This window comes from Pantherophis guttatus, chromosome 3, assembly GCF_059756535.1.
Source record: "Pantherophis guttatus breed Tessera chromosome 3, ASM5975653v1, whole genome shotgun sequence".
Classification (NCBI taxonomy): Eukaryota; Metazoa; Chordata; class Lepidosauria; order Squamata; family Colubridae; genus Pantherophis; species Pantherophis guttatus.
Genome location: NC_142065.1, coordinates 184,723,194 through 184,745,449, shown reverse-complemented (window position 1 = coordinate 184,745,449; position 22,256 = coordinate 184,723,194). Strand labels below are relative to the sequence as shown.

Sequence of the window (22,256 nt, the reverse complement as noted above, 5' to 3'; positions counted from 1 at the left end):
ATACACAAGTTCAGATTTGTGCTCAACCAGAAATACATTTCAGCTGTCAATTTATTCTGTCTCAGAGGATTGTTATTAATCGGAAGCCTTAAAAAAAGGTCACAATGCCTTGCATATTTTTATTTTCAATTCCAATGTTAACCAAATCAATTTCTGATTCTCACTTTAGAGCTTAGGTGTACAGTATTTGTTGTCTCCCTTCTCTTCACAGGGTCTCATGTCTCTTTCCACATTGTCAATACAGAAACAGCAAGCCTTGAAAACAGCCTGAATGTTGTATTCTCAGTCAGTTGTCTTACTATTCGGGTCACAGAATAAAAATAGTTTATAGAGCGCTGTAGAAAAAGGAAAAAAAGTCCTATTTCCAGGCCATTTTCAAATTCATTGAAATAAAATGCAACCATGCTTCTGTTCATTGCAAAAAAAAAAAATGCCTCTTCTTTCTAATCACACTTTACATAGGAACCAAAGGGTACATTAGTAGTGAGACCAACTATTAATTCATCCAGATCTTTTTTTCAAATTAAGATCCATGGGATTTGTTAATCATGATTAAATCCTACTGACTTTTAAATAGCTAAATTTAAATCATAGCATCTTTAAAACAGGTAATTATGATGGTCCTTTTATGGATGGACAGTAGGAAGAAAGACAGATGTTTAATTATCTCCTAAATGATTTCAAGAATCCTTTCATTAACAAATTTACTTGGAATACCTCTAGTAAATGTAGTGTTGGAAGAAGCATCCTTCTGGGTTCTGCTCCAAGTGGGGAAAAAGACACTGGAGACATGGAGACTGCTTGGAAAGATGGTTTAATGGTGGACAGGATCACATGGCTTGAGTTCCTGAACAGAAAAAGGCAGATACAGCGAGTTTTTCAGGTTTTATGCTCTCTCTGGCTTTGAACTTCCTGGGGCCCAGAAAGAGTACTCTGATTGGTTGTCAGACTCCCAGGGGGTGGGGGTCTTGCTGGCTGATGGTCACATGTGCTTCCCAGGTCACATGTGGTGAGTTTCTGCTGCTATTGTGTAGAGGGTTAATCCTATCTTTGTTGGATCTTTGGCAATTCCTACTATGGCTCTGTCTGAAGGAGATAGATCTTTGTTATGTAGAATAGACTGACCCAGGCCTTAATGGCCCATTGACAAAGGGTGGGGGCAGGAAGATGGGAGCTGCTTCAAAACATGCTTATCCTAGGAAAATATAATATTCTGCCTTTTTCATATTTCCTAAAATATTTCACTCTTCCAGGAAAGGGGTGGGTGCTAACTTCCTACAGTAGTAATTCACTTCCCATTTATGTACCACATGGCAAATACTAAACTCTCAATCATTCCCAAAAGGAGCTTGCCATCTGTTTGTTTTGTACATCAAAGCCATTTTAACTCTCAAAAGGTGCCATGCAGTGGAGCTCCATTAGTGTACTTGTCCCACATTGTTGCAAAATAGTTAGCAGACTGCTGTGACCACTCCAGGAAACTAAGCAGCAAAGAAAGTGGCCAAAGAAACATTCCTTAATGAACCAAATGTGACAATCAAGAACCATCCTTTAATAGCAAGAGAATAATTAGAATTATGTTGGTATTTTAATAACACAATATTTTCTGAATCAGAAAGATTTTTCACAGTATGTCAATGTCCACTACCAGAAATGGCTATGGATTCTAAGTTTGTTCATTACATTTTTCTCTTCCAGGTATAATAAGACATTGCCAATAGATTCATAGTGCATTGATGTACTTAGGAGGGTGCAGACTAACCATGTCAGCTAAGGGTTAGCTACGTTTCTTGGTAAAGTACATGGGATTATCTCATTGCAGGGCAAATCCACTTAGGGTTATGATTAGGTCTCCATGAATTCAGATGGTAAAATAGATATCACTAACAACTTCGCAGCCCATCGTTATGCTTAGGAGGGCCCTGAGTTTTCGAGCTGGCCTTATCTACTTTCCGTCTTAAAATACTTGTGAAAATCTCTTTTCAGGGTCCAGGAGTGGGAATCCACTTAGGGTATGTATTAGATCTCCATGAATTTGTAGGAAAAAAATGGACATCAGCATCATATTTGTAGTATATTCTTATGCTTAGGAAGGCACTGACTTATCTCTGTTTGCTTCAGTGGTGGGATTCAAAAAAATTTACTACCGGTTCTGCAGGCGTGGCATGGCTTGGTGGGCATGGCAGAAGGATATTGTAAAATCTCCATTCCCACCCCACTCCAGGGGATGGATACTGTAAAATCCCCATTCCCTCTACACTCCAGGGGAAGGTTCCTGCAAAATCCCCATTTCCTCCTGATCAGCTGGGACTCGGGAGGCAGAGAATAGATGGGGGCGGGGCCAGTCAGAGGTGGTATTTACCAGTTCTCCGAACTCTTCAAAATTTCTGCTACCAGCCTCCAGAACTGGTCAGAACCTGATGAATACCACCTCTGGTGTGCTTGTAAAATACATGTGGAAATGCCTGTCTTCCTAGGGAATGTGTCTTATTTATGATCCACAAAATATTAATGTTATTCCAATAGTAAAGCAGGCTCTGCAACATCACTGTGTAACTCATGGATAACCAAGCTGGTGTGACCTAGTTATGCATTCCATTCTGCTTAATCAATGGCTTCCTGCTACAAATTAGAATTACTTCCTTACACCCCCACTTTGGGAGTATCAAGTTCATTTGGAGGGTAGATCTAATGCTGAATTTTCTCTTCAAGTTCAGAGATCTCCCTCCTCATTCATAGAAGGAAAAAGGAACAGCGGTGTGTCTCTTAGATGCTATTCAGTTACCGGGACTTGGGCAGTACAAGGTTTTAATAGATGAATGAATAATAAATACTCAAGGAGCTATAGAATTCAAAAGCATTATTTTGTTTTAATGTGTTATGTGGATAGCTGTTCATTTTTAAAAATGAGAAAAGAAATTTAAATATTGTCAGGAGTGAAACATTGGCAGCTACGTGCCTCTTCATTTCAATTTGTCATTAGAATAAAGTGGGAGGAGGTGTTGATTACAAATGGGTTAATTGAAGAAACAAAACTTCTATAGTTCCACTGAAACATGTGAGAGTCTGGAAACTTTTCAAGGACATAAATAGGTGTGAAGAAGAAGGTAGATGGTTCCCATAACACAGAGAACTTGTTTACATGGTCCACATGGATTCTGGGGACTTTGTTTAATATTGTGAACTACTGCCTGAGAAATTCAGAATTAGTTTTACTTCACCATTACCATGCTATGTATTCAATAAACAGCAAGCTTTTCAGAACAGAAATGATCCTGGACTTTTATTTGGATACTCAAGTTGGATGCTGACAAATATTTTTATACTGAAGTAAAATATATAGTTACCATATGTCCAATTGTAACTTTTATCTGTATTGCAGTTTAGAGACCATAAATAACTTTATTGATTTGAGAAATATCTAAAATACAATGTTTTTATTTAAATTATGACATTATTTTTAAATCTTGCCTTCATTCTTTTCTTTACATATAATAGCATTTCATTTATATTCGTTAACATCTGTGATTAGAAAAATAAAAGCATACTAACATTAAGTTATGGTTCAGATTCATGATTAAAATGCAAAACAATATTTACACATCAAACTATTTAAAAGCTAAGACATTTATTCTTCAGTACCCATAGCTGCATTTGAATGACTAGGTTGAGTCAAAATATCCTAAATCAGATGAAAAATGTCTACTTCAGAATGCATTCATGTGCTTCCATTAAAGATTCAAGTTATTTAGTGCATGTAAGATTTTATTCTATTCAGTTATGTTCTGTAAGAAATGGCTTTATTTTTGTGGCTTATCATCCAGCCCCTTAGCAATCTGCAAAAGATGATGTCATGTTGCAGTGCCAACATGAACATCACAGCAATTCTTATCAAGTATCAGATCCTGCAGATACACAGGTCCACACTGCTATAACTATGCTTTTCCTTTTTACTGATGGCCTTTTCCTTTTCACTACAAAGAAAGATGAGAGAGAAGAAGAAAAAGATCAGTAGGAAAAGAGAGGGGGAGGAATGAGGCAAGTGCATGTATCGCATTTCGATTTGTGCTCAGCAGGAAGAACTAATAGCAATAACTTATTGGAATGAGGCTCTAACTTCTCTGCTCTTCAGAGGCTGACAAGGACGCCAGTTGTCAACCATGCTGCATTGAGGTTCATTTTCCTTATTGAAGCAAAGGCAGCGGATTTTGTTGATCTGGAGGAAAAAAAAGATATTAGTAATCGTCTACTTCAAGCAGAATTCTTAGGGTTGTGAGGTAAGACTTATTAGGAAACAATCTTTCCTGTGTGTATGTTGGCACAAATAAAAAATAGCAAATAGTCTCCCATCCTACCCTTTCCAGTCTGGCATTGGCTTCAATTTTTTTGGGCTAGTGTAGAAGTTGAAATGCAACATGTCATGAATGTTCTAGATCAGGGGTGTCAAACTCAAAAGGGCTGGATCCGGCCCATGGGATGCTTAGATCTGGCCTGTGGGGCCACCCTAGAAACAACAAAAGACTGGTCCATAGTGCTCTGCCAGCGAAAATGGAGCTCAGGAGGACCGCACGTGGCCTCCCTGAGCTCTGTTTTCACTGGCAGAGGGGGGAAGGAGGCCATCGCACTGAAAACGGAGCTTGGGAGCCCATTTTTGCTGGCAGAGCACTCGGGCCACCACAGATGCTCTTGACACAAATGACGTCAAGCTGGCCATGCATACCCTGGTCATGCCCACCCTGGCCCCCGAGGTCAAACACAACCCTGATGAAGTCCTCAATGAAATCGAGTTTGACACCCCTGTTCTAGATTGAGTAAATCTGGAGCATAAAATAAAGGGTTGGGCCTCAGTGGTTCCATGTGATATGAGACAGGTATGTGAGTTTCAATTATAGAAAAATGTACTTAAGAATATCTTGGATTCCTATGTTCTTTACATATAACATAACAGCTCTTCCATAATCATGATCCCATCCTCTCAGTTTTAATTGAATTCGGTTTTAATTGGGTTGTTTTTAAATCTTGGGCCGAAATTATTTAACTGTTTTTTTAAAGTGTTTTTAAATTTTATATGCAATGTTTTATCTCGGCTGTACACTGCCCTGAGTCCCGCAGGAGAAGGGCGGTATAGAAATAAAAATAAATAAATAAATAAATAAATAAATAAATAAATAAATAAATAAATAAATAAATAAATAAATAAATGTTGGATCTTTGTGGTATTTTAATATTTGTGCATGTGCCTGAATTATACAGACCGATAAATGATAAAGGGAAGAGGAGAATTCATGTCTAATTTTAATTTGCCAGAGCATAGATGTGTACGTAGATGTTATTCTGTACATTCATCCATATCAAAACACTCACACATGTGACATGATTGATGCACACACAATGAAGTGAACTATGCTGGTCCCATCCCACTGATACAGGGACTCTGAGTAACTTCCAATATAATAAAAGATTACAAAATAATACAAAGCAGTTAAAATAAAGTTGCTTAATTCGGGACTAGTCAGGGTAGTCTCGGGGCAACTTGGTGGAACTGAGTGATTACTGGCTAGATGCCCTTCCTGACTCCTATGTAGAGTTCACAGCTGTTATTTTTTCTTTGTGCCCTGAGAGAAATATCTACCATTACCTAGGATTGAACTCTCAACCTTGCAAATGGGAGGCGAGCATCTCAATCACAATGTGACTGTCTAAATCCCAGTCTTCATTTTTTGGTAACCTTGACACATTTCAGCAATTAAAAGTGCTTAATATCCATGCCATCAGGCAAAATCACACTGAGCCAACTACACCTGAAGGCACGTCTAACGTAAATACACAAGATTGAAAGCCTACATAGCCATACACTGTGTGTTTGTATGTTTGCATGTCTGTGTTTACATGTGTGTGTCCGTGTGTCCATATACATGTGGTGTAGGAGCGAAAGCAGCTTCATGTTGCTAAGTCTAGCACTGTGAAATTCAATCAGAAAAGCCATTTGCCAATGCTCTCTATTTAGATATTAGAGGGGAGATTATTAACGCCTAGTGGCAAAAGGTGGGGAGTACAATGTTTGAAGCAAATGAATTTACCTGTTCTTTGCTCACAGATACAGGCTCCTTCAGAACAATCCAGATGACACATTCAAGCAAAGGTGGTGTGGTCAGTGATCCTGGATAAGTCCAATAGTCACGAGAGGCAGGTAGGAGGACAGTGGGATCAAAGCTGGTAAAGTTAGCCTCTTTCTCCTAGAAGAGAGAAATTTGATAAAACAATCCAGTTTAGTGTTTCTCAACCTTGCCAACTTTAAGATGTATAGATTTCAACTCAATTCCCAGAATTTCCCAGACAGAAATTCTAGGAGTTGAAGTCCATGATAAAATGTACGCTAAGATATTGTTTTGTAAATGTGATTTAATGCAACTCTAGTAATTTTACCTCCACCCTGAGGGATACCAAGTGAACAAAAGCTTTTAATATATGTAGGTAGAAATGGAAAGTAAACATGTCTGCTATGATTAAATATAGCATTTTCAAACAAGACATAGTTAAACAACCATTACCATTTAAAATACAGATTAAAGGCAATTTTATTTCAACATCCCCACCCCCCAGTACTGTTTTTTCAAAGAATAATAAAATTCACAGCTCCGATATTCCTGACTATCAAGAAAAAGAAGCACTTACTTTGTGTTTAATGGAATCTAGTGCATCAACAACTTTCTGTAGTCCAGGACAGGGACTTCCTACCTGTGAAATAAAAGGATAAAGAGAAACTTGAGTTATGCCTTGTGCCCATATGCATGTGTTTATGTAATTTATCAACTGAAGAAGCCTTTTAAATTTGGCCCACTGACCTCCTTCAAATAAGTTAATATTAATTCAAAAATAAAATCAATATACAGCTTCTAAAACAATATTGATTCAGTTTATCCTCTATTACCATTTTTCTGAAATACATTTGGAAAAGCAAATTTGCCAATTGCAATGGAATGTAACTCTGCATAGAGTGACATAAAAATATAGAATATATATACAATGAAGTATAACAAAAATATGCATAACCACAGTTCAAATATATATAATTTTTGTTGTTTATTATTTTACACAGATGAGTACGCATATGAATTTTGTACTTGTACCTTATATTTGATTACAATATGTTGCAAGAATCTGTTAAACATCGTTAAGACTGGATCTTTGTGATTTTTAGGTAAGAAGCTTTATTGGTAAGTATCTGTTTTTCTGAAATGTATTTGTTCACTCACTTGTATCATAAAGGCTTATTTTCTCTGCAAACTGTGTAGCTTGTTTGGAGCAGTGGTGGGTTGCCCCGGTTCGCACCAGTTCTATAGAACCAGTAGTAAAACCGGCGGGAGGTTCTGCTCACTGACCCTGACATCATGAAAATGCTTCTGCGCATGCACGTGGCCCCATTGCGAACCAGTAGTAAAGGTAAGTAGAACCCACCCCTGGTTTGGAATCATGTTGCATATAAATTAAGTCAATTTCTGATAATCCTGCAGCGGACCAGAAAATGTGGCCACCTGACTTTTCGACCCTTTTCAAACTTAAGATTGTTTTTTTTTTAATTTAACTGACATCTTTGGTTTTCAGTAGAAATTAATATAAAAGGAACAATGTTATCATAGAAACATCTCGAATGACTGTAGGCAGTTAATTCACTTCTGAGTAAAGCACTAAGTCAACTTGCTCGATAAGTATTCTGAAAATGCAAAAATTGCAGAAGGAAATAGAAAGATACTAACCTTCAAAAACACTCCCACAACTGCCAGGCCATCAGGATACTTCACAGCTTCTTCAAAAGTTCCATATTTTGTATTCCAATGCACTAAGTGGAGCTGGAATCAAGAAAAATACAGAAGACAGAGAACATCCATTAATAGTCTTTCCTTTAAACAGAGGAACTCAATAAATTATATATTAATCTTTAGCCTGAAAAGAGTATCTTGATTTCAGAGACATTAAAAGAAAGCACTGGCTTGTTAGTTCCTTTTCCCATGCAATAAAATATTCAAATACAACTATATTTCTCACACTGTCTTTTCATGCCATTCAGACCATTACTAATATGTGAGCAGACTGCCAAGCCTTTTATGGAGATATTTCTATGAAAGCAAGAGCTATACTTTATATAAATTTGAGAAGGATCAGGTAGATTGAAAAAGAAATGCCAACAGCTATGAAAAAACAGTGCAAAATGCAGTAGCAAAAATGATCTCTGAAAGCTTTTACTACACACTGGTTTTCTACCATGTCCATTGGCTGCTAATTTTCTTCTGGACTCAATTCAAACTGATAGTTACTGCATTCAGTGTCATACAGCAACTTTTCCCACCTGTTGACCTTCTAGTTGTTACTCTGCATTGGGATCTCATCCTAACTAGGAGTATCAGAGTACCAGACAGGAGAAGGAGGACCTAAAGAGTCTAAGCTAGGGCACTTCCTTTTAGAAGTGGTAATGTATCCATTGCATTTATCATCAAAGTGATAGATCTGTATCATTTTTTTAGTAGTGACTGACAGGCCTGTAAAATAAGTATATCTTAGACTGTAAGTATGAATTACATACAGTAAGTATGAATATAAAACAACTATGTTAGCTAGATCAAATATGGGCAAATTTATGAGAATCAGAAATGACAACTTGTTGCATCATCTAGAGAGTTACCAGTGGCATTGGTAAAATGGTGGTGATATCATAAGAAAAGGCACAAATTATTTGGAGAGCTGATTTTTCAGTGCTTTTAAAAATGATTCAAAACTTCCCAAATGGTCCAAAATTGTGCTTCCAAAATTTGGCTGGAAAATGGCTAAATTTTGACAGTGCAACTTTTTGTTAACTTGAAAAAAAACTTGTATTTTTAATAAACACATTAAAAAAATGTTGCATCACTAATGATTGCTCATTTTGCCACCAAATTTTAGCAGCAAAAATCTGGGCACATATTCATGAAGGCCACAAATAGCCTAGATTTTCTCAGTTACTTTCTGAAAAGCTTTTCTTTTTATTTATTTCACTTTAATCCTCCTAAACATTCACAATTTATGGGTTATTTTATTTTCAATTCCTTCAGTTGGACTTGATAATTTAAATGTTCCTTCCAATTGCACAATTCTAAGACTCCAAAAACTGAAAATATTTTTAGCTTTCAATACTAATTGCATTTTATTTTATTGGATTTGATTGACATAATTCTTTATTCCATTTCTAATTTGGTTTTAGAATAAAAAGTAATATGGCCCCTATAAGTATCATACATAAATTTGGAAAGACCCTTTTCAAAAATGTATCAACTGGCATGTAATCAGTACAATATTTGTGCATATGGCATTTATAAATTCTGTTAGGCCAAACAATTATAGTGAAGCTTGAAAATTCCTGAAATCTGATTCTTTACTTTTACAAGTAGGAATAAGTACTTTTGAACTAATTGGAACTTGTTTCAGAATAGATATATCTAGATTATAAAATATGAAAATACATATTGCACGTTTCACTAGTAACAGTCTCAGTTTTGTCTACTGAATCTTACTGCAGAAACTAAATCACTAGTTTTAAAATATTTCATCAAGAATATTTGTTCCCCTCTTTTACCTGGGACACAATGCTTTTATTTTTTTAATTTTTAATTTTTATTATTAGATTTATATACCGCCCTACTCCCGAGGAACTCAGGGCAGTGAACAGCCAAGAGATAAAACACACAGATTACAAAATTTAAAAACAGTATAAAAACCTAATTAAATAAATTTGGCCCAGAACAGATTAAAACACCCCTGAAGTTTTAGACAAATTTAAAATTTACAATTAAAAAGGGAGGTTAGGCCAGGCCAGCCTGTTGGAATAAAAAGGTCTTGAGGGCACGGCGGAAGGTGCGTAAGTCCGGGATCCTCCATATCTCCGTGGGGAGCTCATTCCAGATAGCAGGTGCCCCACAGAGAAGGCTCTTCCCCTGGGGGCCACCAGTCGACATTGTTTGGCCGACGGCACCCGTCAGCCAAACATTTTAATGATCAAATACAGATTCCGAATGAGATATAGTTTTGATAATGATACAGAACTTGAATCAGCGTAAATTAGAGGAACCCCCTTTTAAGAATCTTTAGTTGTAATGAGATTCAATTATTTTCATTTCAACGCCTCTCGTTTTGTTGCTATAAAAAGAAAGGGATGGGTGGTTTTTATCCTATCTTGGCAGGTCAGTATTAAAGTATACAGTACTTGATAAATAAAAAAAACTAGGGTAGCATAAGACACTTCAGGATAATAATATTAGTTATATGTGGTCCATGTTACTGGATGAGTTGCTAAAGAAGTATTGATTAGAAATTAGCTGCCATCAAATATTAATTTGGCCCATCCCAACATCCATTTCTTATATATTTAATATCCAATTCTTATATATTTCAGTATATTTTTCAATAGTGAACACATACATATATACACACACAAAAATAAAGACTTGGAAATTAATGAATTTCCTTACCTCTGCATCATATTTCACCCCATCAACAGTGTGTTCAGAACCTTGGCCTTCACAGGATCCCCAATGAATATGGAACTGCTTTAATTTGTAAATTCCTTCAACTGGGCCACCTTTCAGCACTGAAATAAAAAAAAGTTGTTGTAAACTTTGCCCATAAACTGGTTCCTATGCCTTGTAACAAAAAGTCTGAATTGCTTTCTTACATTGAGACAATTTTTAGTTAGTTAATTTGAGTCAGTTTCACTAATGTCTTTGCCAGGTTACGCAATGTGATAAGGACAAAGAGTTGAAAATTATGAAGATACAATAATTTGCCCCCATAGCAAATTTCCCACTGACTTTAAAATGGCACATTAACCAAATATGATCTTGCTGTGATAAATTGAATTTCTCCTGCATATCAGTTGAGGAGACATTTAAAAGGCTGATAAAAATCTCTTAAAGATCATAATCTGCACATGCAAAACACGTTGTGATCCTGAATCTTAATATGAGCTAATTTCATAGGAACATCTGCATGCTAAGAAAGCAATTACATTTTTGACATTTGATGAGTCTAATTCTCAGCTGGCCCTGCATACCTACAAGATTTGGAGCATTTCAGTGCTTTCAAAAACATAATTTTCCCTCAAATGGCTACTACTAATAGAATTTGATTTGCTATCTGGTTTTCTTCAATCACGGAGTAAGAAAAGAGACAGAATTCTACAAAAATACAAGCCAAATTATTTCTGTACAACACAGTTCATCTACAGTTTCTCAAAAACTAGGGCAGATGGCCTGGATATATATGTGGATTATGCCAAAAAATTATTATACAGGAGTAGAAATTTCCCCCAAATATTTCATGTTTAAAAATTCTGTATTACGGCTGACCTGAGTTAAACTAGTAAGGATTATAAAGGATTAGGCTGTTTTGTCATTCACTTACCCACAGACCATTATTGAGTTCAATTAGGGTGAATTCTAATCATTATCCAACAGCCTACCAACAGGGCAAATTGACATTTTGGGAGAGGATTTTTTTTTTTTAAATGCTATCTCTCACAAGCACACTTTCTATATTTGGTAATATTTGGTTCTGAATTAGCACAAGCAGAAATTTACAGGCATGATAGTTATCTTACCTTCCTAGTTTAGAACCTCTAGAACTGTTCACATGTTTAAAAATGTACTTTTAGTAATTTATTCTGATAAACAGCAGCTGGTTATCTAAGAGAAGTCAGCAGGAGACTGATAGCAGCACAAGGTTTAACTTTAAGAGATAATTTGTGGGGAAAAACCGTTTCCTAAATGGCCCGTATTTATAGATATTACTTACTGGCTGTTTGTCAACAATTACCCTAAATGTACCTTGGGGAAGTTCTATTTAAAGACACAAAAATACCCGTATCTCAAGTCCTCATATGACATAGGAGAGCTAGGCTAGTTTCATATAGGACTATCTCCTAGAATGGTATCGCTTGCAGGTAGAAACAACCTCCCGTAAACCTGTAAATAATTATTTGACTGCTTGAGTACGAGTTAAAAAGTCATACTGAACCACAGTTTTTGATTCCATGCATAAAAAAGGATAGCTGTTATATAAATAAGCTATGATGGTATTCACACAACATACTTAAACTGTTTATTGAATAGTTAGCCACTCATTGGGTGTCTTTAGTTATTATTATTAAAGAGTCCCTCTTTCAATGCAGTCTCACATATATTACATGTGGAAAAGAAATTATTACTACTACATTACATTTAGGATAAAAATCAGACAATTCAAATGATGAATTAGTGTTATTTCACCCAATAAAAACTATGATGAAGAAATTGAAGAAAAATGTCTGGTGCAAGGATTGCCTTGTCCTTGGGTGGACAAGGATGGGTCTTGTCCTTCTGGACAATTTTGTCTTAATAGCCTTAAAACTCTACAGATACTCTATGCCAGGGGTCTCCAACCTTGGCAACTTTACGACTTGTGGACTTCAACTCCCAGAATTATGCTGGCTGAGAAATTCTGGGAGTTGAAATCCACAAGTCGTAAAGTTGCCAAGGTTGGAGACCCCTGTTCTATGCCTATGTTACTTATGGCATGAGGAGAACTTCCAAAATCATGCTGAAAAAGGGTCTTATAAAGGAATAGGCTGTCCTTGGTTGATAGCCACTGACTATATCACAAAGTTCAGCCTGGGTGAGGTTTAACTGTTATGTGTGGTTCTATTGGATATTTTGGGAGTAGTTTTATAAGGGAGTTGCATGAGTAATCCCTCTAAAACATCTGTTTTATCGAAGCTTACAAAACTGCCAAAGTAAAAGAGATATCTTCAGTAAATTATTTTTTTCTGCATCCTTGTATGTTTCAGCTTTGCACTGAATTATTAATAAAAATATATTATAAAAACATGCTTCAAAAAGTATTAATTACGTAGAGAATAATTTACCTAGAACAATACAAGTTAAAATCAATTAGATAATTAAGTACTAATTGGACCTTAATGACCCATGTATATAAGACTGAAGTGATCCCAATAGCCATATGTGAACTTTTGATCTTTTCCATGATATGTATGTGTGTGTGTGTGTGTGTGTGTGTGTGTGTATAATTGAAAAGCTTTTGGTTAATTTTATTGATTTTATCTACAATGGATTATGGACTAATATCACAATCAGCTTGCCCTTATTTAATCACTGATTAACTATTCATATGCACAAATAAACCAGTTTTATCATAACCTCAAGAAAGCAGAATTCACACTGTGTGATCATAGGAGCAAATGTAGACCACCCATCAAACAACATAGGATAATAAAGTACAGCTTGGGACACAAAGCTGATTCTAACAATGCTTGGATTTTAAAAATTACTCAAGTGAATAGCAATAGCACTTAGACTTATATACTGCTTCACAATGGTTTACAGCCCTCTCTAAGCCGTTTACAGATCCAGCATATTGCCCCCAACAATCTGGATCCTCATTTTACTGACCTCAGAAGGATGGAAGGCTGAGTCAACCTTGAGCCAGTGAGAATCAAACAGCTGAATTGCTGGCAGCCAGCAGTCAGCAAAAGTAACCTGCAGTACTGCATTCTAACCATTGTGCCACCATGGCAGTATGGTATAGTAAGTATAGAATTACAGAATGGTATAGTATACAATTACAAACTTCCATAAAATTTAAATTTTCTTTCCCTGAAAATAAAAGTAGGAGGGGCTAGCTATGTTGGTTGAGAATTCTGGAAGTTTAAAGCCAACATAAACTGAATGGCACCAAGTTGGTTAAATTGCTTGTGCAATGCAGGGGTTATTGTCTTGGCACTTTGGTCAAAACCAAGCATCAGAAAAAAAAACAGGTGCCACCTTGCAGCTTCAAGGCAGAGCCAGTCCAGCTCTGACTTCTGCACGTGCACAAAATGGTTTATTCATTAAAGGTTTAGAGAAGCAATTAAAGGAAAGAGGTTTATATGCTCTGATCCATTCCATACAATGTTGGATCACTATGACGATCTGTTCCAGTGGATCTCAAACTAGATTTTGAGGATCTGCTTTACACATTTTCAAATCAAATAAAAAAATAAATATTAACATTATGTAAACACAATGCTTAAGCAGTGTAATATAACATATTACATATTACACTGCAAAGGATTACACTTAAGCAGTGTAATATAACATAGCAAAGGATTCCTTAATTTCTGATGCAGTTTATTATCTAGCAATTACCAGACATAGTTAAAGAGACTACAGCAAAGTTGGGGGGAAGGGGGAGAGAGAGAAACTGAAGAAGCATTAAACATTATTACAAATGTTACCTTGCATACACATTTTGCAAAAACAACAGACCAATCAAAATATTGGCAAAATTAACCCCAGGAAGACAGTGAAACTTATCAGCATTCTGTAAGGTGACTGTTTAATTGATGAATAATCTATATCCATTATTTTACCATTTGAGGATTTGCAATGTTTCTGATACTGCAAAGAAGAGATCGCTAAATGTTATACATGGACTTTAAAGGACTCTGTGCCAAGCCCTCTCTATCATCAGGCTAATTGTAAAAGAATTACAAAGTCAACATCTGTGACAAAGCAGCACAGATAAAAATTTCTAAATTTCATTATATTATCCTTCACTAGTTTCTTGATTCCTACAACAGTTATAAACTTTGGTAGTCAGGATAAAAAATATAAACATTATCAACATATGTTCTAGTATAAATAATAGAATAGTCACAGAATGTTCTCTCATCTTTCAAAGTAATGCATTACAGTCTTAAATTTGTAATGCTGGGTGTAGCATCTTGGTGTTTCAAGAAGAAAATGGACTTTAAATTAGTCATTTTGAGAACCGAACAGTCTAATTCCAATACATGTGGGATCTATGTACAAGATATGGGAGACTGAAAAAACATTGATATACTTATTTTCTTCTCCTTCCCATATTTATAGTTTTTTTTAAAAAAAATCTGCAGAAAAGAGAAAGTGGGCCATGAGACAGGATTGGCTTGAAAAAAATCTTTGTCACATTGTTACTCTCTCCAGCTAGCTGACTTGAGTCTCAGTCTGAAGGATAACAACAGAGATCCCTCTGTCCTCTTAGAATACTGAATTTCTGAATTTTCAGCAGTTTTCTGGCTATCACTGGCCCTATTGCTTTTCTAGGAGGGAAGGAACAGTTATAAAATTGTGCCACATGCATGCTGTAGATTATTTCCTACATATCTCCTAATGCAAAATATAGTAATTCTTGCAGAAATATGAGCCTCGTCTCTGTTTTTTAAGGATTAGCTGCAAGTCCATACAGGGGTGGGGTTCAAAAATTTTAGCATGGGTTTCTCTGCCTGGTTGCTGGGTGGGCGTGTCTATGGTGGGTGTGTCCTAGTCATCGTCCTGCACCATGGTGGTGGGGGGATGTTTTTGCCCTCCCCGGACTCCACACGCGCCCTGCACCTACCTGCATCCAAAAGGGATCGCATGGGGACTCCTGGGAGGGGAGGGGTGGGGTAGGTGGGGCCAGCCAGGAATGGGATTTGGGGGTTCTCCGAACTGCACAGAATCTTAGCTAGAGGTTCTCTCGCACCCCTGCGAACTCCCAGCAGCCCACCCCGAGTCCATATGGATATTATAGACTTCCTCTCTTTCCCTCAAAATTGTGAACAAAAATCTCAAATTCCTGCTCATTCCTCAAGAATCATAGCTTATACCTACATTTCCACTGCTACCTTTTCCTTTCTCTCTCTGTTTTTCTGCCCAAAACAACCAAAGTTAAAATCTTTCTAAATAATCACCAATTTTACAAGCAGAACAAAATATGTAAATATATACATTTTATACTGTGACTACTCATGCATGCAAACACACTAGAGGCTGAGATAATAAAAAGGATGCAAAAAAATCTATTACATGAAGAAACATAAAATGGGCCTCCTTGCTATTTATATTTTACATGTAGTTTTCTTGTCGTATTTCAGACACTGAATTTCATTAAAGGGCCTGGATGCAAGTTAGTTGATTTCTGTCTGCAGTAACCACAGACCGGAGAAGGTAATTGTGAGTGAGAACCTAAAACCTATTCCAGTCAGAAAAGAGATTCTACAGTGAGGCCTGTATTTAGGGGTATTTTTATTTTTATTACAGGGAATGCTAAGAGTAAAAAGGATTGTACACACTTTGGCTACGATGCACAACATATTTTCTTCCAGAGTAGTCCATTTAAATATTAAAAGAAGCAAGCTAAAGCCTCTGCACAGCTATTTTCAATGCTGTTTGGAAAGCTTACAAATCCAAGCTGTTCCAGGTTCTTTGAAGGTGTCCCCTCAATGAAGCTGCCAACATGGGGAGAAAATACAGAACATTTGCTTAAACAAATCAAACCAAGTAGTGCTGAGAGACAAAGCAGTCCATTTGTTTCTAGCGTCATCGTGTCTCATATTAGAATGCTCATTCATGGATACTGAAAGGGGAAGAAGATTGCATTGGCAAATCAGGATGATTAAAAAGCAAACATTCCAACTTCTGTTCCTAAGATCAGCTTTGCACTGCCAGCAATTGCAGATTCGTCATAAAGAACAGAGAACTTACAAAATGCTAAAAAGAGGGAGTTAATTTAGAATTATTGTGAATAGAACATCCTCCAGCAAAGAATGAGTAAGTGAAACATATGGAAATGTGGGGGAAATGTCATTTTTTTTCTTATTTTTTTTTAATTAAAAAAATTAAAGAATATTAAATGGAGACAATTGAAACCTAATGGCAATTAGAATCACTTATCTTGGCATCATGACATATATGTTCCTGAATAATGGATGATTCTTGTCATAAAATGAGCTTCCACTTAATGTTGATTCAAAAAGAAATTATACTTATGGAAAATGTTATATATCAACATTCATAAAACTCCCCCAAAACAATACAAAAGTCTGTTGACTTTTAGTTTTAGTTCCACTGATCTGGAAACTATCAAATGAATATTTTATTTTTCCCTTTTATGTCCCTCCACTTTTTAAAATCCAAACCCTCGGCTATACTTATTATCTATCTTAATTTTTTTTCCACAGGAAAAAATACAGGAATGTTACAGTACAAAAGATCCAAGTTTCATAAATGGCTTTTGTTCACAGAGATATCATCACACAACTTCTAAATTGCTTGGAAAACAATATATACCCATAGAATTCAGGCTGAATATAAGAAAGTCAACATGTATGATGAAATGCTGGTACTCCTCAACTTATGGCCACAATTTATGTTGCTAAGTGAAACATTAGTTAAGTGAATTTTATGATCTTTCTTGAAACAGTTGTTAAGTGAATCATTGCAGTTGTTAAGTTAATAACTCTGTTTTTAACTGAATCTTGCTTCCCCATTGACTTTGCTTGTCAGAATGTCACATAAGATGATAACATGACCCCAGGACGCTGCAACCGTCATAAATATGAACCAGTGGCCAAGCATCCAATTTTGATCATGTGACCATGGGAATGCTGCAATGGTCGTAAGTGTGAAAAATGTTTGTAAGTTCCTTTTTTCAGTGCCATTTTAACTCTGAACGGTTACTAAATGAATTGTTATAAGTCAAGGACTACCTGTATAGGCAGATGTAATTTATTTAGTTATTTTACACCTCACCTTTTAAAATAAATGAATAACTCAAGTTGGCGAACATATCTAATACTCCTTCCTCCTCCTATTTTCCTCCCAACAACCCTGTGAGAATTGAGCTGAGAGTGACTGGCCCAAAGTCACCCAGCTATTTTTCATATCTAAAGCAGGACCAGAATTGATGGCTGCCCAGTTTCTATCCTGTTACCTTAACCACTAGACCCATGATGGTGAACCTATGGCACATGTGCCAGAGGTGGCACGCAGAACCCTCTCTGCTGGCACGCATGCCGTTGCCCAGGTCACATCTCCATGGCATTTCTTTCGTGAACTTCTGTTTCCCTGCAAACGATGAAACAGAAGCTCACGAAAGAAAAAGATCTTACCTCTTGCCGCACTGCGATGTTGGGATGCCCCCCACCAGCCAGCTGGTCTTAGGATCTCTGCTGCATATGAGTGCATGTCCGTGCATGCATGCGTGCATTTCTGTGCATGTTCATGCATGTGCATATTCATGCATGTGCATGCATGTGCATGTGCATGCATGTGCATGTTGGTGCATGCGCATGTCCATGCACACCTTTCAGTTTGGGTATGTGCACATGCACATTTTGGGCACTCAGTGTCTAAAAGTTTCACCGTAACTGCACTAGACTAAATTGGTTCTAGATACTTTGGATGTGAAGCTGAAAAGATGCTTTGGGGTATGCTATAACTCTCCACAGCTGTTTAAATACAATGCATCCTTTTCTGGGTTTGCAGAGTAATTGCATAATCCTAGGAAATCCCAGGAGTGTTTGAGTCAAAGAGGCAGTAATAGCACATCCAAGCCCTCTCTAAACCCCTTTCTTGTACATTGTCAGTGCCTTCTTAGCTCAAATGTGTATTTTGCTGGGACCACATATTATCAATGTGAAACCAAGAAAACAGAAATCTTCTTTAAGGAGGTACATGTGGCCATACTTATCCCAAAGAATCTTTTTGACTTCAGACCCACTGCATGGCATATCCCTAGTATATAAAATATATCTCTTGTTGGACTATAAAAATACAATATTTCAGATATGTTTGCAACACTGTACAAATGTATCTGGGAAAGAAGCCTGCTATGGATTATTTTTGGAATGAATATAGGATTGCAATGCTACTGGTATTTGATTTCCAGATGGCAAGGACAATAGATTACAGGCAGAGCTAATAACTCCCAATGCCCCTTTCATCACTATTCACAGTGGCTAATGGAAGTTATAGTCCAACATATCCAGAAAATGTTAAATGGGGAAAGGAATACTTGTTTCTCTAGATTTCTTCTCTAGTGGTAACTTCTTGAACTTCTTAATATTACAGTATTTGAATCATCACTGAAGTGATATATAGCCTGCCCCCATTGCTGTTCTATTAGCACAACATGATTCACTGGTTTTAGAAGACCTATTGCTATTGAGGGAGGGGGGGGGAGAGAGAATCATCCATAAAAATTGACTTTTATCATTTTCTGGATATATGCAACTCTGGTTAAAATAAAGAAACAAAAAAATCTCTCTGCCATACATCAATTAAGTTTCTCTAGTCAGTCCTTTGCCCTCCCCCTTTGCTGCTGCTTCCATCTCTCCCACAAAGCTTTAAGCCTAAGAAAACAGATCAAATACTAACCACACTTGTCTCCAGAGTCATCAAAGACCACATTGAAGGAGTGCCCGTTGTTGACTATCTTCTTTGCTGCAGATGCATCGTATGTGATGTTCAGGCTCTTCAGTGCAGGGTCGAATTTGGAAGATTTATGTTGGATCGCAATGGGTGACTGTCGTTCTCCATTGGCAACAGGGAAGTTCTTATGCCAAAAAGCAGGTCCTAAAAAAAAGAGAAAGAAAAGTGCAAGAATTAAACCCCTACAGCACGAAAGGGAAACAAAGAGGGTAAAAGGCTTAATGTCTTAAGGCAGTTGAAAATTAGGAAGATAGCAATAGCAATAGCACTTAGACTTATATATCGCTTCAGTGCTTTTACAGCCCTCTCTAAGCGGTTTACAGAGTCAACATATTGCCCCCAACAATCTGAGTCCTGGATAAAGATAAAAGATCAGGAAGATAAAGATAAAAGATCAGGAAGAAAAAGATAAAAGATTAAAGCACCTTTTATGACTAATATTTTATTAAAAGGCACAAGCTGCAGTTCACTTCATCAGTCTAGCTGTAGGAGATGACCTTGGAGAAGTCAAGAAGCTGTTAAAGCAACAACAGGTGTATAAGCATGCATTAAGTCTAAGGAGGTGGGAAAATATTAGAAAAGACTCAGACTGGCTCCCCTGAATTCCCTGGGTTATAACAGGGAAATTTGAGGGGGGGGGACAAGCAAACTTTTACTGTTACAGCCGATATCAAAAAAGTATAGTTCTAAACTTCTTCTGGCGCCTGATTTGGTCTACCTCACAGGGCTGACATTAGTCCGTCTATGCATTTGAGGAAGTGAGCTGAAGCTTGTGCCTTTTAATAAAATTTGTTAGCTACAAAAGGTGCTACAGACTCCTGAATTTTGCTACTATTGACTAACCTGGCTCTTCTCCTAACATAAAGATACCTAAAAAGATTTTTAACATTTTTGAAAGAATGAAGTTATTTTGGCCAGATAGAATTTGAAGCGCAAATTATAGAAAGATCACGTAGAGAAGCAGATGGAAAATGAGGAAATACCTAGTGGGGGCGGGGAAGAGATGGAGGGAGGGTTAAACTTGAATCTATTCTTGCACAGATGTAGCAAACTTGGGCACAGGGCCTGAGGGGTTTTTGAGATGAATGAAACAGTATCACTCAGATTTCTCCACTAAGGTATTGTTGGGAATTAAAAGCTAAGGATGCTTATGATCTGAACAGTGACAAACTGGAAGCCCACCTATCTTATTTAAATTGGTGCATCAAGTTCAAGGAGATTTAACTTACATCAACCAAAATTCACAGGTCATCCCTTCTTTGCAAAGCAAAACACTGGATGGCACATTTACATTTTCCTTCCCATGATTTTGTTGTACAAATAAAAATAACAGCTTTCCATTTCCCAGTGTATTATAGAGAAAAAAACAGTTGCTTACCCAATTCTAGTCAAGCAAACTTGTTTCTCAATTTAGCGGGGAACAAAATTCCCATCTCAAACAATCACTGTGCTTGGAAATGGCAAAGCAAGTCTTGGAATGTTAAGTCCACATTCTAATGGAGTTCCTGATCATACCACAAAATCCTCTCCTGGGCATTTCAGTTACCAAATAGAAACTGGAAGAAGTGAGGTTCCTTTGCCTTACAAGTGTCATTGCAGTTGCAACACAGTGTATGTTCCAAAACTCTTTGTGAGTTCTGCTTGGAAGGAGGAATACAGCAGGTGGAAGTTCAGGTGAGAAGAGTCTATAGCAGCCTTTCCCAACCTGTTGCCTTTCAGGCATCCACAGCTCCCATCATTCCTAGTAGACACAGCCCCATCTACTGTAATTGGGTCCCTCTGAAGGTCCAATGGCTGGAGAAGGATAGCCTACCAAGCTCCTCATCTATTGCACCTGATACCTTTGATGGGATTGTAGGATTACTTTCATCTACTCAGAACTCTCCTACTTGGCAATCTTATTAGTTCCCATCTTCATTCTCAGTCCAGCTCAAAGGCTAAAAAGACCAAGCACACACCCCGATCTCACCACCATTCGCTCCATAATTCCAAATTTTACTTCGCTGCAATTAATATGGAGCAGAACTAGCGCGGGGCAGAAGCTCCGTTTTCTCCCAGGTCTCTTGAAGGTCAGGCTTCCTTTGAGCTCTGACCGGGAGCACGCAGCCTATCCGGAACAAGCAGCCAGCTCAGGTACTACTGCAAGCGACAGCGGGGTTAGCGCTCTCCTTTGGCTTTTGCCCCAGAAGCACCAGCCCGCTCCCAGAGCCCCGAGCGCCTCGGGGATCGGGGGGGTCCTCCGCAATCCGAGATCGTGCCCGGACCGAGGATGATGACCCTCACCTTCCGCAGAGGACCTCACTCACCGTTCTCTTTGCCGTAGCCCCAGGACATGGTGGTGATGGGTCAGCTCTGCCGGGTACCGCCGTCGCCTGCTCTGCCTTGCCCGAGGGTGACAGACCCGGGGTTCTTTCTCAGGGGCTTTTATAGGTCCCGATCAACTTCATGACCCTCGCGGACCTCGCCGACGGGAGGGGGAGCGAAGGGGAGGAGAAGGGGGCGGCTCCCAGGCGAGCGCCACCGGCCCGGGGGGCGGGGAGAGCAGGACGGGTTGCAAGGCGGCGGTACGTACGGTTGGTTATGTCTTCTGCGCTTCCCGGAGCAGCTTTCGTCGCTGGGCTCCTGTTCCGTCACTGTAGTGGGAACCGCCGCCGTTGCTGCACCGCGTCACTTCAAGCCGGAGCCTGGCACAGCCAAGCGCTCCAGCCCGGCGCTGCTGCTGCCGCCGCCTCGGGAGGGGCGCCACGTAAAGGAGCTCCTTGGCTGAGGGCCGCCGAGAAGATGGAGCAGTTTCAGTTCTCTCTACCGGGCGGGCGGGCGGGCGGGCGGGCGCGCAGGCGGTTGTGAGGGGTGGGGGGTGGGGGTTGGGTTGGCGGCAGGGAAGCTGTTGCTTAAGTCCGGCTCTTCAGGGCCTCGGCGCCGGCTCTGGCCGCCAGCCCCACCGCGCAGTTCCCCATCCCACGC

General features: G+C 38.3%; 1 protein-coding gene across 1 annotated transcript; it reads right to left on the bottom strand.

Moving 5' to 3' along the window:
• Window positions 1–3,747: 3,747 nt before the first annotated feature.
• LOC117668473 (carbonic anhydrase 2-like) lies at window positions 3,748–21,851 on the bottom strand. The gene is made up of 7 exons (XM_034422368.2): window positions 21,599–21,851; window positions 19,239–19,436; window positions 10,500–10,618; window positions 7,758–7,850; window positions 6,676–6,738; window positions 6,081–6,236; window positions 3,748–4,216 (listed from the first exon to the last, which is right to left on the bottom strand). The coding sequence occupies exons 1-7, from the start codon at window positions 21,624–21,626 to the stop codon at window positions 4,097–4,099; spliced, it is 777 nt and encodes a 258-aa protein (XP_034278259.1). The 5' UTR covers window positions 21,627–21,851; the 3' UTR covers window positions 3,748–4,096.
• Between the last annotated feature and the right edge of the window lie 405 nt (window positions 21,852–22,256).

Bases quoted from the DNA above. Each gene is read 5' to 3' on its own strand.
- LOC117668473 (XM_034422368.2), bottom strand. From the start codon at position 21,626: ATGTCCTGGGGCTACGGCAAAGAGAACG. The intron at 10,619-19,238 runs GTTAGTATTTGA...TTTTTATTTCAG, and splicing joins TGACTCTGGAGACAAGTGTG to TGCTGAAAGGTGGCCCAGTT. The intron at 6,237-6,675 runs GTAAGTGCTTCT...TCTCTCTTCTAG, and splicing joins TAGATTCCATTAAACACAAA to GAGAAAGAGGCTAACTTTAC.